Source organism: Elgaria multicarinata, chromosome 6 (assembly GCF_023053635.1).
Source record: "Elgaria multicarinata webbii isolate HBS135686 ecotype San Diego chromosome 6, rElgMul1.1.pri, whole genome shotgun sequence".
Classification (NCBI taxonomy): Eukaryota; Metazoa; Chordata; class Lepidosauria; order Squamata; family Anguidae; genus Elgaria; species Elgaria multicarinata.
This window is the reverse complement of record NC_086176.1, coordinates 8,232,513-8,247,538: the sequence shown is the minus strand read 5'-3', so window position 1 is coordinate 8,247,538 and position 15,026 is coordinate 8,232,513. Positions and strand designations below refer to the sequence as shown.

Genomic DNA, 15,026 nt, shown 5'->3' with positions numbered 1-15,026 from the left:
AGTCTCGTGCAGCCCGGATCTTCTACATCTCCCAAAGATTTGACAATAAGCCCTGTTGAGTCCAAGGGGGGTTTACTCCCCCACGTAAATGTACACAGGGTTGTAAGGAACACACCCACTCGCGCCACTCTCACCCCCAGCACGAAAAAAACTCGTGGTGTCCGGGTTTACGTTGCGCGCAATCCCGATTCTTCATGGAGGCGAAGGCCCGAGCGGCGGCCCCATCCTCGCCTTCGCCTCCCGCAGCCCCCTTCCCTGCCCCCCGGCCGCCTCCATTGCTCTCCCGCGTTCTTGCCTTTGGTCCTCCACAGTCACACGCGCACAGCCTCCCCCCACCCCGCCGCCGTCTTTTAAAAAGCGTTATATAACGTCTCCTGATTTCTGCGCCCTCCCCATAGTTTTGCTTTACGGCGCAAACATTTTTTCCCCTTGGACGAGCTCTTGCGCGCGCGCGCGTGCAGGGGGGGGGGCAGCGAGGGAGGGTTGTTGGCAAGAGAGGGTGGGGGCTGCTTATGCGTTCTGGGCTCTTCGGAAATGGGAGGTGGCCAAGACGGCGGGCGGCGGGCGGGCGCTGCGATGGGCGAGCGCGCAGGCACGGGCGGCGGCGCCTGAACCCGGGGGCGCGGGGGGGGGGGGCGCCGCCGACAGACGCCACTTGGAGACTGGAGGGGGGGTCTTCTATTTCTCAGCTCCCCCATCTTTGAAGTCCCGGGGAGAAAAAGGAAGAGGCGGAGGGAGGGAAGAAGGAGTTGCCGCTGCCGCCGCCGCCGCTGCTACGACTGGCTCGCAGAAGGAGCTCTCCTGCGCTCCTTCTCCTTCAAACCCCCCCCCCCTTCATTCGACCTCCCTTCCGGAGCCCGGTAAGTGCGATTCCTACTGGTGCCCCATCTCTCGCCTGCTTGGCATCCATTCTCTCCGGCCCACGGAGCGTGCATTTTTGGACGCGATGGGGCTGGGGGGAGGCGCCGCCTGGCCGTCTATTCGCATTCTCTGTATGTGAGGCTTAGGGGAGGAAGGGGTGGGTGCGAAGAGGGAAAGGGGGGTTGTCAGAAAGCAGGACGGATCGGGCTTAATGAACCCCACGCGCCGTTGAGAATGTTTGTTCTCCTCCCCACCCCCCGGAGGTCGTGTTTTAAGAGCATCCCCCCCCTCTCACGCACCCACCCACCCCTACTTCTGCCTAGGATATTAACGACCCTCCCCGTCCCCATAGAGCGCTCTGCAGAAGAGATACAAGAGGTTTAGAGAACCCCAAAGAACGCCTAACGAATCGCTTCACGAAGCCAGAGATGGCCAACTCCGTGGAACTCCATAGAACAAGACCATCCCTGCGCTACATCCACGGGGCCTTGCAGAATCAGACGCCTCCCGTCTGAACCTCAAACAAGAGAACCCCGCGGAGAAAGAGCGTTTACACCCCTCAGCTGCATTCTGCCATAACAGAGAGGCGCCCCCCGCCCCCGTGTAGCTAGAAAACCCCACTGCTCCGTCAGCCCCCCCCCCCCGAGCAGATTCCTGCGCCTCCACAGAGCCAGGAACCGGGGGCATTCCAGAGTGTCTTCCCTAAGAATTGTGTCCTAGTAGCCCCTGCTACCCGTGGAGGTGATGGTGGCCTTGTGGGGGAGGAGGGCAGTGAAGATACCTGGTTTGAAGAGCAAGGTTGGGCATCTCACAAGCCCCTAGGCTAGATGGGACTTGCAGAAACCTAAACATGGAGTAGATGTATTTGTATAAATAAATGGGGACTTGAGTGAAGGAGAGAGAAAGAGAGCACGGGGCATTATTCACATCTGGGTGTCCATTTGTGCGCTTTTCTCGGAAGGTGGCTTCCTCTAGGAGCTGCATGAGAGCCGACTGACCTCTCAGTCCCTCCCCTTAGACTCCAAGGCTCAGAGGAAGGTTTCTTGTTTCGTAGAACAGCCAGACACAAACCCACCCGCCCACCCTGTAGGGCCACAGGGCAGTGGAGCATCAAGCTGATTCTGCGGCTTCCTAAAGCCGGTCCCCTGCCACATCTCTCCACTTCATGTGCCTGCTGAGAGCCTAGCTAAGCAGATGACTTCTCAACCCGAAGATAACTTAACATTTATATAGTGCGTTACGGTGTTCAGATGGCTTCACAGAAAGCAATCCAGCAGAGTAGGCCAGTTTTATTCCATATCGCTGGCTGAGATAATAATACTTTGCCTAGTGAATTCCTGGCTGAGGTAAAAAATTGAATGGTGGGCTTCCTGGCTATTCCACACAAGTAGAGCTCCATCATGCAATAGGAAAGAGAGGGGCTCCTGCACCAGTTGTGGCTGCTCCCACCATCCTACAGACTCATGGAAGAGTCACCTCTGCAGACCCCCAAAGAAGAGACTCCTATCTCCACCCAGTCCACATGGCCCCGGGAAAAGGCAGCCCTCCCTCCCCCTTTGGGGTGCCTTGAGTGCCTTCATATTCCACACAAAATATGAACAGTGTTGACAACCCCAGCTGGAGAAAGCAAATCCTCTACTAAATTATAGTATCCGTCAGTTTGTGTGCTTGTCTAATACCATTGTATGTTCTCTTTTCCTGCATATATATATATATATATATATATATGTCTCTCTGTGTATAGATAGAATGGTCTTTTTGGAACCAAAACTAGAGGTAATGGGGAAATGAGCTAAGCTGGTGTTATTTATTTATTTATTTATTACATTTTTATACCGCCCAATAGCTGAAGCTCTCTGGGCGGTTCGCAAAAATTAAAACCATAATAAAACAACCAACAGTTTTAAAAACACAAATACAAAATACAGTATAAAAAGCACAACCAGGATCAAACCACACAGCAGAAATTGATATAAGATTAAAATACAGAGTTAGAACAGTAAAGTTTAAATTTAAGTTAAAATTGTGTTAAAATACTGAGAGAATAAAAAGGTCTTTAGCTGGCGACGAAAGGAGTACAGTGTAGGCGCCAGGCGGACCTCTCTGGAGAGCTTATTCCACAGCTGGGGTGCCACAGCAGAGAAGGCCCTCCTCCTGGTAGTCATCTGCCTCACTTCCTTTGGCAGGGGCTCACGGAGAAGGACACCTGTAGATGATCTTAAGGTCCCGGCAGGAACATATGGGAGGAGGCGTTCCTTCAAATATCCTGGCCCCAAACCATTTAGGGCTTTGAATGTCAGTACCAGCATGAATCAGGCCCATCAGACTGGCAGCCAATGAAGTTGTAAAAGGACTGGCTACTGTTACTGATGTTCCCAGACTCATCTCTGTCATAAGGCAAAAGTTTAGCCAGTGGATTTGCCTCGAATGTTGAGAAGAGAGACAGATCCAACTCATGGGGCACAATCCTGTGAGAAATGACCCTTCATAACTTTTATTGACACGAATGGGATCTTGTTCAGGAGACGTCGCGCCCCCTTGTTCATTAATGAGAGGGAGGCGGCCTTTGGGGCTTTCTGCCCTGTGCATCAAAATACCTTGGGATTGCCCTGATAGAAAAGATACCATTCTGATTTCCTCAATTTTTCTACCCCATAAAATCATCTCCTTGAAACAGCCCAGGGTTGTTTTTGTTTTATTTATTTATTTATTTATTTATTTATTATTATTATTATTATATTTATTTGTATCCCGCCTTTTGCCCAATGCTGGGCCTCAAGGCGACCTTACAAAGTTTAAAATATACATGGGGGGGGGGAGGGAAACAAAACCATAAACAATTAAAAAATACACAACAAAATTATTAGACATTAACATAGATGGAGGGCTGGATTATTCTCCAAAGGCCTGCTTGAACAAAAAAGTTTTAGCCTGCTTCCGAAAGCCCATCAAGGAGGGAGCCAGCCTAGCTTCCCCAGGAAGAGAGTTCCAGAGCAGCCACCGAGAAGGCCCTCTCCCATGTTTCCACCAAGCGTGCCTGCGAAGAAGGTGGGACTGAAAGAAGGGCTTCTCCAGAAGATCTCAAAGCACGGGCAGGCTCATAAGAGAGAATACGTTCTTTCAAATAACCTGGACCCGAACCATATAGAGCTTTATAGGTCATAACCAGCACTTTGAATTGTGCCCGGAAACAGACTGGAAGCCAGTGGAGCTGTTTTAACAGGGGAGTTGTGTGCTCCCTGTAACCAGCCCCGGTCAACAATCTGGCTGCAGCTCTTTGAACCAGCTGGAGTTTCCGAACACTCTTCAAAGGCAGCCCCACGTAGAGCGCGTTACAGTAATCCAATCGGGATGTAACTAAGGCATGTGTCACCGTGGCCAGGTCCGACATCTCTAGAAACGGGATGATCTTATTTCTGTTGGTTGCTTCATATAATCCCTTCCAGTACCACGAGAAGCATCAATATATGGGCTTTGTCAGTGCCCATCTTGAATTCTGTAAGCAAGTGGAATCTGGGCAAGAACCTATTTGATATTAGCTGTTTGGACCTCAGTTTTTTAAAATTCAAAAGAATGACCAGAAGAGGGTGAAAAAATGCCCATCAAGATCCACGCTGACTGAGGCAATGTCTTCAACTAGAACTGCCCTTACACGACTTCTGACCCGCCAAACCAAACACAGTTTGTCCATCACTCATATGTAGTAACCCATAAATCTCTTTGCTGCTTGACTTGGACTATGAAAACAGGAAGCGTTGTCAAGCAGGTCTGTACTAGAGGAAGGAGATTTGGGTTAAATTGTAAGGGGGAAACTTTCATTCCTTTGATCAGACCAAGAACTGAGCAAGCTGCCAAGAGATTTTAAGGCCTCTGTATCTGATGATGACACACTATTGTAGTTGTTTTGACTCAGGAACTCCATGGATATTTAGGGAAGATTTCTCTCTTCCCTATCCCGTGACATGGGACAGTTTCCATGGCTTTGCCAGGGTGGGTTCTTTGTAAAGATGAAAGTGAACATGCCTTCATTTCTGGTAATTTTTTTGGTGGCTTCACTTGGCCTCATTTGGTCTGCTTCCCTGTAATAATGCTGGGGATTTTTAAAATTTATATTTTATACTTTAGCTGAATTTTTTCAGAAAACATTTTTCTGAGATTTTTCTTTTTCTAGAAAGAAGAGGCCTCTTCACTAATTTTCCCCTGAATATTCTGCACTATTTTTTTCCTGGCAGCTGCCATTTCCTTCCCACAAGGCCCAAGAATAATCTTAGGTCTGGGGCATTGTGGTGAATGCAAAATGGTGGCTAGGCTGCCAAGCTTTTGCTGCCACTTGCAGTGGCAGGAAAGAATGTCAGAAAAGTCACTACTGCAAATGCTAATGGCAAGCCCCAGCCCTGAGAAACGTTTGGAGAATTTCTCTTCCTAGAGAAATTTGATGAAGTGGTCCACCAGTTTCTTTACCCACAAATAGGGTGGAGAATTCTGAGAGGCCATTTGTACACAACAGCACTGGGGCCACTGTTAGGCTTATTTCATTATTGATAATAATAGGGATTGGTGATACATTTCTGTCAGCACATGTGCTGACAGTGTCCATCGTCTCTAGTTTAGAGAATCTAACAAAATAGGGAACATTTCTGCCTGAAACCCTAAAGAGCCACTGATAATGCTGAGTCATGGCCTGACTCCAGGTAACTCAAGTTGGAATAATTCCAATGTTTACTACAGGTGTAGGCAGTATAAGGTCTATGGACTTTTTTCCTCATCCATATTGCCAGGAAAAGAAGAGGCAAGATTACTTCAGAGGAGAGGGAGACTTATTTTGCCTGCCTGTGGCTGAACAGATGCCCCTGCAGCCATTGGCTCATAAATAGGTTTCATGAGGTTTTCCCTATCTTCTTCTATTTTCTTGAAACCAGTTTTAGAAAAATACTTTGCAATCCCATTGTTGCTTTATTTTTATTTTATTGCTGTTATGTCTGTCAGGCTGTTCCTTCTCTAATTAGAGATGCCTCTTGGATTTCTCTCTCTCTATATTTTCCGTTTTGCTGCGGATAGTTAGGGGAATTAGTGGAGGGAATGTTCAAGTGGCAGAGTAGCCACTCTTCCCTTTTAGGATGCCAAAATATATGATACTGTGTCTTCTTGAAGGAAAAGAGAGTTTTATAATGGATCTATTTATTTATTATTAACATTTTTGTTCCACCTTATAGTCTCAATGGAATTCTCAAGACGTCTTGCAAAGCATCAAAGCAAAACAATGTTAAAATCACAGTTTTTAAAAAACAAAATGAGTGTCATGAAAACAACATACCGTACTATCTATAGATTAGATAGAAAAATAATGGAAGTAAATTGTATTTATTTTCTACATTTATTATATTGAATCCTGTCATTTCTATAAGGATCTGACTGTATATAACATATATAGTGCTGATCTGTTTTATTCTCTGGAATGGTTACTGGCCCAAGGTCACCTAGTGAACTTCGTGACATGACACTTTTCTTCAAGGAAGCCTCATTGCAGTACTGGAACGTAGCTGGGATAAAACTGATTTTTTTTTGGGGGGGGGGGAGATTCAATATCCTTTGCTAGTATATCCCTTTGGCACTTTCAGTCATGCCCCCCCTCACTTTAGACGTGTTGCTGTCATGTGTATTTTTGGCCACAGAAACTAGGTTGCAGGTTTCCTCACCCCTTCTTGCCTTTTGGATTTGATCAAATTCATGGCCCAGCTCTGCGTGAGCCAAGCATCTCACAGGATTTGGTGTTAGGGTCTCATTGCCTCTGTGCATTTCTATGTTTGAGACATTTCTATGCTGCTGGTTGCATCTTGCTACTCTCCTATGATATAATTCTAGTTGTGGTGAATTCGAAGAGGCGTTGGGTCTCTTTTTCCACTGCATTAAGTAAGGGGTTGGATTACATTATCTCCAAAGCCCCTTCTAACTCTATGATTTGAGGCTGGCAAAAGCCTGTGCCATGTCTTTCTTGGAGTAAGCCACAAATAATTTGTCAAGTATTGGATTCTGCTTTAGCCGGTGTTTAGCCAAAGTAGGTAAGCAGGATTAACCTGTCAAGTTTTTTGGATATTCCATGTTATTTTGAGCTACTTTTAAATCAGATTTGTAGCTCTTTCCATTTTAGTAGCATCTGGCTCTAAGGTCCTGCATGAATGTGTAATATCACTTAATTATTCAAATCTGGATGGCCCACAACAGAACAGGACTCCCACTGAATTGAGATGTGAAATCTTTCTGAGTTGTTTGATATGTGTTGGCTCATAACCTTCTTGTTCATAACCTTATGATGCCTCCTGCTGACAAGTATACCCTTGAACCTCCCACCACAATATTTCTGGCTGTATGTCTGCCAGTAGTTCCACAAACTGTTATATGGGTGCGTGTGGGTTGTTCACAAGTTTATGCTATGTTTTGGGCTGGTTGTCTTCCATTGCTATTGAAAAGCATTGATTTCCCAAGGACAGCAATGCTTCATGTCGTGGCCACATTACATTGGTTATATTACATCTGTTTCACTTTCTAGAATGTTCACTTTTTAAAGCATATTTGTTCTGTCCTATTTCCACATCAGCCTACGAATTTTATTTTGAAAATCTGCATGAAAATCTGTACAGATTTTTGTACAGATTTTCCACCAAATATTTGCATATATTTTTTTGCAAACTATTTCCCCCAAAATCATTTATTTATTTATAAATTCAACTGTGTTTAAAAGTAGAACAGACTGTTAAGGATTCTTTTCTTTTTTTACATGCCTTTTTGTATGCAGCTTTCTCTAAAATACACATTTGTGAACACAATTTTTGATTGAATAGCAGCAACCCAAAATATGGAAAAGGGAAAATCATTGGATCATTGTGTTCTGGTTTGTCCAGAAACTGTAGATTGGGTCATTTCATATTAATATGTGAAGCAAACAAATTTCTCCCCTGTCTCTAACCAGGAGGGGATGTTTTCGTTGTTAGGAGTAGTCCGTCATTCTACAAATTTGGGAAAGAGTTTGATATTTTTCACGTGACTACCTGGAACTATAGCACAATGGCAGAGCATTTGACTGCACCTCAAGAGGCCCCTGGTTCAAATCCAGGTATCCCTTCTCTTCAAAGCAAATAAAGTTAGGAAGCACATCTTACTTGTTTCTCCACTTTTGTATTCCACTATCTAAAGATGTGGCAGTGACCTCTAGCATAGAAGGCTTTTTCAAGGGGGCCAGGCAAATTCAATGGAATACAAGTCTATCAATGATTGTTAGCAATTATAGCTCAGTGGAATGTCCATGGGCACTTCCAAACCCTAGATGCTGAAGTCAAACAGCAGCAGAAGGCCTGCCCATTTGCAGAGATGCATAGCTAGCTGGTCCTGGAAGCCTAGTGCTGGACTAGGTGGCTCTTGGTCTCTAACATCAAAGCAGTTTTTGTGTTTTATGACAGTGGACAGGGCATAGGAGATAGCTGAAGTTCCAAAATAAGAAAAGCTCTCTCTAAGAATAAATAATTAATAACCTTTTGAAACTCCTAAAATGGGTGGGGTTTTTTTTGCAGTTATTCAAATTTAATAAGTTCTAATAATAATTAACAGCACCTTTGAGTGTTTAAAGCATTCATATACCCCTCTGTAATCCTGATAAAGGTAAGGCAGAAGAGCAATATCATCATCGTATTGCAAATATGTCCTCATGGCTTGTCTAAGATCGCGTAGTAAGTAGATGTGGCACAGACAAGTCAGGAACTTCTCTACTCACAGCTGCTAAACCACAGTAGGCTCCACCAGCTCCACCGTTCAGTAGCGTCTGTTTCCCTCTGCTATGCTAGTAGGTTCCTTGTTTGCATTGAGTTGGTGGTTTGTATCACTGCTACTGGTGTCAACAAGCAAGCATCCTTAACAAAGCCCCTCTTTTATACTGAACTACAGAGCCCCATGATTCCAAAGGCAAATCTTAAACAGAGTAGATGATTTGTAATATTGTTCGTTTATTTATTTATTTATTTATTCCATTTCTATACCGCCCAATAGCTGAAGCTCTCTGGGCGGTTCACAAAAATTAAAACCATGAAGAGCATAATAAAACAACCAACAATTTAAAAACACAAATACAAAATACAATATAAAAAGCACGACCAGGATAAAACCACACAGCAAAAATTGATATAGGTTAAAATATGAAATTAAAACAGCAGAGTTTAAATTTAAGTTAAATTAGGTGTTAAAATACTGAGAAAATAAAAAGGTCTTCAGCTGGCGATGAAAGGAAAACAATGTAGGCGCCAAGCGAACCTCTCTGGGGAGCTCGTTCCACAGCCGGGGTGCCACAGCAGAGAAGGCCCTCCTCCTAGTAGCCTCCTGCCTCACTTCCTTCAGCAGGGGCTCAAGGAGAAGGACCCCTGTGGACGATCTTAAGGTCCGGACAGGCACATATGGGAGGAGGCATTCCTTCAAATAACCTGGCCCCAAGCTGTTTTCTCTTCCCCTCCTTATTGTTTTACTATGATTTTATTAGATTGTAAGCCTATGCGGCAGGGCCTTGCTATTTACTGTTTTACTCTGTACAGCACCATGTACATTAATGGTGCTATATAAATAAATAATAATAATAATAATAATAATAATAATAATAATACCAGCACTTTGAATCGGGCCTGGACCTGGACTGGCAGCCAATGAAGTTGTAGAAGGACTGGCGTAATATGATCTCGTCGGCCAGTCCCTGTTAGTAGGTGGGCTGTCCTGTTTTGTATCAGCTGAAGTTTCTGGACCGTTTTCAAAGGCAGCCCCACGTATAACACATTGCAGTAATCCAAACGAGAGGTTATCAGAGTTATTGTGTAAGAAAGCGTTCTACACATCATCCTCAAATAGCTCAAAGTGTGTTTGATGCAAACTTTCTTGCTTAGTACTCAAGTTATGAACTTCTGGGGGTGAATATTTTCTGTGTAAAAAAAAGGAGTTGTGCATGTGTCTCCTGTTCCGGTTTTGTTTCAGTACCATTAAGCACCATCATCAGTAACCCAACACATATGTCTGTTTTTATCTCTCAAAAGCATGATGAAAGCTGTTCCTAGTTTCTTACAGTCCAACGTTATACATGTTTATGCAGAAGTAAGTCCAACTGAGTTCAGTGGGGCTTGCTCCCAGGTACTGGGCAGAGGATTGCAACCTAATAATTAGTTTTTAAGTGAAGGAATTAATACCTCTAAATTTGCCAGAGTGCCAGACACTGGACATCCCTTTGTATTCCATCCACCAGGACGTTTTTCTGAGCAAGCCTCATTAAAGGTAACAGGCAGGAGCTGTTCAAGAGCAATTTTTCCCCCAGCCTTTGTCCTCAATGGGGCTTGTGCAGGAGAACTCCCCAGTGGATTATGCTCTTTATTGCTGGTTTGTTCTATGGGTTCCATGAAGTTGTAAATATTAGGGACCAATAATTTACATGTAATTCAGTTTAAATGAATAATACTTCACTTTTTAAAATGACTTCTCTCCAGGGTACACAAAGCAACCTGCAGGAATTGAATTAATGGCCGTCCTGAGAGGCTGGTCAGTATCCTTTTCTATCTGCATAATCAAAGCTGGAAAAAAGCAAGAGAGAAATTTGTCTGCTCCAAAGTCCAGGAGAGAAGTTAATAACACTGATAGCAATAGGATCCATAAATTTGTCTTGCCAGTGTTTGTGAGATAGAATGATAAGAATTAAGTGGGATTATAGGATTCCATTAAGGAAAAGTTTAACAGTTGTTTTAAACCTCAGTTTCTCTAACTGACAGTTATTCTTATCATTATGCCATTAATGTAAATGGTACTATACATAGTTACATAAGCCACCACCACCCCGCAAAAGGTTGGGGTCCTAAGGTGCTCAAAATTTACATACTGACAGTGAGAAAGATGACAAGGGGGAGAGGAGGGAAAGGGCAGGATGCCAGGGGACTAATATGAGTAAATTCAGTTATACAGACTTAAGCTTCATTTCAGTTGGCAAAGAGGGCTATTTATTTATTTATTTATTTAATTTAATTTAATTTAATTTAATTTATATCCTGCTTTCCCACCAATATGGCACTGGAGGTGGTTAACAATAATAAAATACAGATTAAAAACAAAATCTTTATTAACATGACCTAAAGACACCCGTTAAAACACAATAATAAAAGAAATAGATAGCACCCAATCAAGTAAAACTCCCACCAAGTTTCCCACTCATTCACTCTGTCCGTTCCCGGTCACTTCTATAAGCTAGGAAGGGCAAAGGCACAGACATAGTCGGGCCACATTTTTCAACATCTTCAGGCTGCACAAACTGAACATTATAGCTGGACAAGCAGGGGCCAAAACAACATCCACCAGACCTTTATCAATTATGACGTCTAAGATGGCATGGATACAAGTGATTTTAACAGTAAAGTATTGCGCAAATTAGTTACAATGTGTTATGGAGTGGTCCCCATTTTCTTCTTGTGGGTGAGAGTATAATAAGCTTTTGGCCACCTCAAAAAGCTCTGTTGAGCAACTTGGGGTAGAGGCAATGGTGGCAAAGAACACTTTCTTCACTGCTGTCATCACCACAGAGTAGGCTTTCAAATGTACTCTTGCCCATGTTCAGTCGGACTCATTCTAAGTTTTCCACAAATGCCATTTTAGTCATATCCTGCTCATTTCATCACTTCCAGCAACAACAAAAAAAGCAGGGAACTCATTTGGCTCTACTCAGTGGGAGAAGATATTCAGGAATGATAGTGTCAACCACCCAAGCTATTTCCATATTCCAGAGATCAACCAGGGATCTGACTGAATCAACTGCTGAGGTGACAACAAAATCTCCAAGAACCACCAGAAATTAATCTGGATCAATCAATCTCTTGATGAGGACCACCTTCATTGGTCCCCTGCAAAGGCCTGCATGGTGGTGCCATTGTGGGCATCTCCTCAAACCTAAAACTGGAGGTTCTTTAAATAGATAGCCACTTTCCAGTCAAAACTTTAAAAATCAAAGAAGCAGTCACATGTAACAAATCAGAACATGAATAGATGCTAGTCAGTGCCAACAGTTGGGGTGGAAGGAATGTGATGGGAGATTTTGAAAAATTGTGTTGTGGTTTAGGGGCAAGAAATTGGAGCACAGTGCCTCCAGTTTAGATAATTGAGCTCTTCTAATACTGTGCTCAGAATACTGGGATCTTCAGGCCATTTTCACATGTTACTGGGGCAGTGTAGTTGCTACTCAGGGAGCTGCATGTGTGAAAAGGGCCATACCATGTGGGCCAACTTAAACTGCAGCCTCAACTAGACCTATCTGGTATTGCGCAACGGAGGGGTGAAGTTCTCACAATATTTTTATCAAGATATCTCTCCTCTGTTTACACGCGGTGCACAACTACTTCGGAGGGAGAGGATGTTGCGCCCGCCATTTCTTTTTTAAAAAAACACAGAAGATGCGCACGAGCACTCGCACGCTCAAAGGTAGGTGGGTTGTTGTTGTTTTTTTTAAAAAAAACAATTTCCCCACTCCCCCTATCCCACCCTCGATGGCCGCAGAAAGTATGCGGGTCCTGGCTCCTCACGAGTAAGCATGAGGAGCCGGGACAAACCGCGACGCCCACACACATGTTCTGCAGTCTCGGGATCAGCCCAAGACCACAGAAAAAGCGGGCTCAAAGGGCAGGGCATGATCCCGGGGCAAGGGATCTTGCCCCGGGATCCCCTGTGCGTCATGTGGGATGATATCCCCGGGGATCGCCTTGGGATATCACCCCATCTAGCTGTGGCCTGTGTGTGCAGTTTCACTGGCACTGTTGGAATTGGCCCAAGCTGTGTAGGCAGCACTTCTCATAAACAGTGTACCACGTTGAGTAGCAACCACATGACTCACATTTCAGTGGCAGCCAGATTGCACTGGACCAAGAAAGATAACTGGAGTCAGAAAAGAGACACAAATACTCTGGGAGGCTGCAAAGACCGGGCCTTGACAAATACCGGTGGAGCCCCCAATGTCTTGCTTTACGTTATGAGTCATATGTGTGACAACTTTGGGTGCAGGTAAATGTGCACCGTGTGAATATCATTTACTGTTATTTCCGATGCAGTACTGACTTGTTGGTGAGGGACTCAGTATTTTGAAGGAGCTTTAAAGGAAAGAAGTAGCATGGTTATGAACTATGCAAATGATAAAGCAATTGCTTTTTCTTGTATTCTGTCTTCATAGAAATATAATAAGGGAGACAGTATCACTGTTAAAGTGCAAGCAGAGCCATCACAGTTAAAAACAACGAAATGGTGATACAGGAACAATAAGAGGCAGCTATGGTGCATTCTTTTATTGTAATTTATGTCATTAATTGATTTTGTATATTTTTGTTGTTCTTACCAGTTTTGGAGAAGGTACAGCCTAAATCAGGGATGGGGAACTAGTTTCAGGGGGGATGGGCTGAACCCCCACCTTGGGTCAAAAGATATCAGGGGGCACGGCCACATCCCCCGACATCATTTGGTCCCCCGTGCTTTGGCCTGGGACCTGGCTTCACTTTGCATGGGCTACCCACTTTGGAGAAAGGCCGACACACTGTGAAGCCCTAGCCAAGTGCTGGGTGGCTTCACCCGTCCTGCGCCTTCTCCCATTGGGTGAGGATGCGGGGCAGGCAGAGGTGAGTCGGCTGAGCACTTGCATGCTGCACACTGCCCCAGTTGGGGTGGCAAGCAGCACGTGAAAGGAAGGGACTCGGCTCCCGCTTTCAGGATCTCCTACAAGGGCCGGCCGGCTGCTTCCCCAGGGGAATCTCCTCGTTAGTTCTGATCGCAGGTATTCCTCTCCCTGCCTCGTTCCCAAGCCCCAGTAGGCCTCAGGCCACTTGGCAGGGCTTAAGGAGGGGGGGCATGGAGGGGGCCTACGACTCTTGGGCCAGATGAGGAACCTCTGGCCTGGGTGCCTAATCCAGCACACAGAGGCTGGACTCAATACATATGTAAATTTCTCTCCACTGCGGTAGGTAGATGTTCCTTTGGGTAATTTCCAGGGATCAGCTTTAAATGCTATCAGTTCATTGAGTTTTAAATAGTATTGGTAGATTCATTGAAAGGAGCTGAGATTTAGGGCTTGTCCATATGGCTCTTTACGCTGCAATAAATGAGCATCTTTCCATTTTCAGACAGATGATGCAGCTGCAAATGTGAAGCCATACAGGGGCAAACCCTGGAAAATCCGCTCCGAAAAAGTCGGGCATTTACCTCAACTTTTTTGGGCAGTGAAGGCAGCTCTGAGGCTCTTAAAAACTAAAAAAACATAAAGGGGGGGGAGAGAGTAGAGGAGTAGTGCTGTTCGTCTCCCCCTCCACCCTTTTTTTTATAATCTAAATCTGCAGAGCTCCACAAAAACAAATATAAATATAAATGGGACGACCGGTCAACCCTCATCTGAATATGTGGAGCTCCGCATATTGGGATCTTTAAATTAAAAGGGGGGGGGGAATGGCCCCATTGCTCCCCCCCCCCAATTTTTTTTTTTAAGTCTTCAAGAGGCAGGATGAGCTTGGAGGACAGGTCAACCCCTATCTGAAAAATTGCACTTGCCTTCCTTCCTGTGCAACCCCCGGGAAGAAAGGCAAATGCGGGTGCAAGGCGCCTCCATATATCTGGGGGCTTACTAAGGAAAAGTTCTAACTCTGATTCACATACCAGCACTTCGAGGCCTATTATTCTCTCTGCTAACAAATTTATCTCTTTTAGAAATTGCCGGAAACCCATAATATCCGTGGACAAAGTTCTCCCTGCCTTTTGCTGCCCTTTTCCTGAGGAGTTTGTGTAGTTCCTTGAGGCTCCCACCTCAGTCTCCCAAGGAATAGCAGTGTGGGGGAAGGAATAAAAGTTAATGTTTTCATCCACCCGGACGAAGGAGAATGGGGACCCTACACCCAAAAGAATGAAGACTCGACAAAATAAAGACTCCGTAAGTGAAAAATGTCTGGAAGAAAAGGATCAAGAGGTTGAGAAAGGAGGAGACCCTGAGACCAGAAGTAAAGCATATGTCCAGACCAGGGAAAAGTACCCAGGAGTGGGCTTACATGAACTGTGGTGGATGTTTGTGGGACAATGAGGGAGAAAGACTAGGGCCTTAGCTAGACCTAGCAGTCCAGCGGGATAGAGGGGTGAAGATC

At 44.9% G+C, this 15,026-nt stretch overlaps 1 protein-coding gene across 1 annotated transcript in view; it reads left to right on the top strand.

The window, feature by feature from the left end:
- Positions 1-792: 792 nt before the first annotated feature.
- Positions 793-15,026, top strand: part of ATN1 (atrophin 1) — a 28,785-nt gene continuing 14,551 nt past the window's right edge. The window contains exons 1-2 of the mRNA XM_063128953.1: positions 793-860; positions 14,599-14,818. Coding sequence (XP_062985023.1) covers positions 14,741-14,818 — 78 coding nt within the window. The 5' untranslated portion in view covers positions 793-860; positions 14,599-14,740. The remainder of the gene's footprint in view (positions 861-14,598; positions 14,819-15,026) is intronic.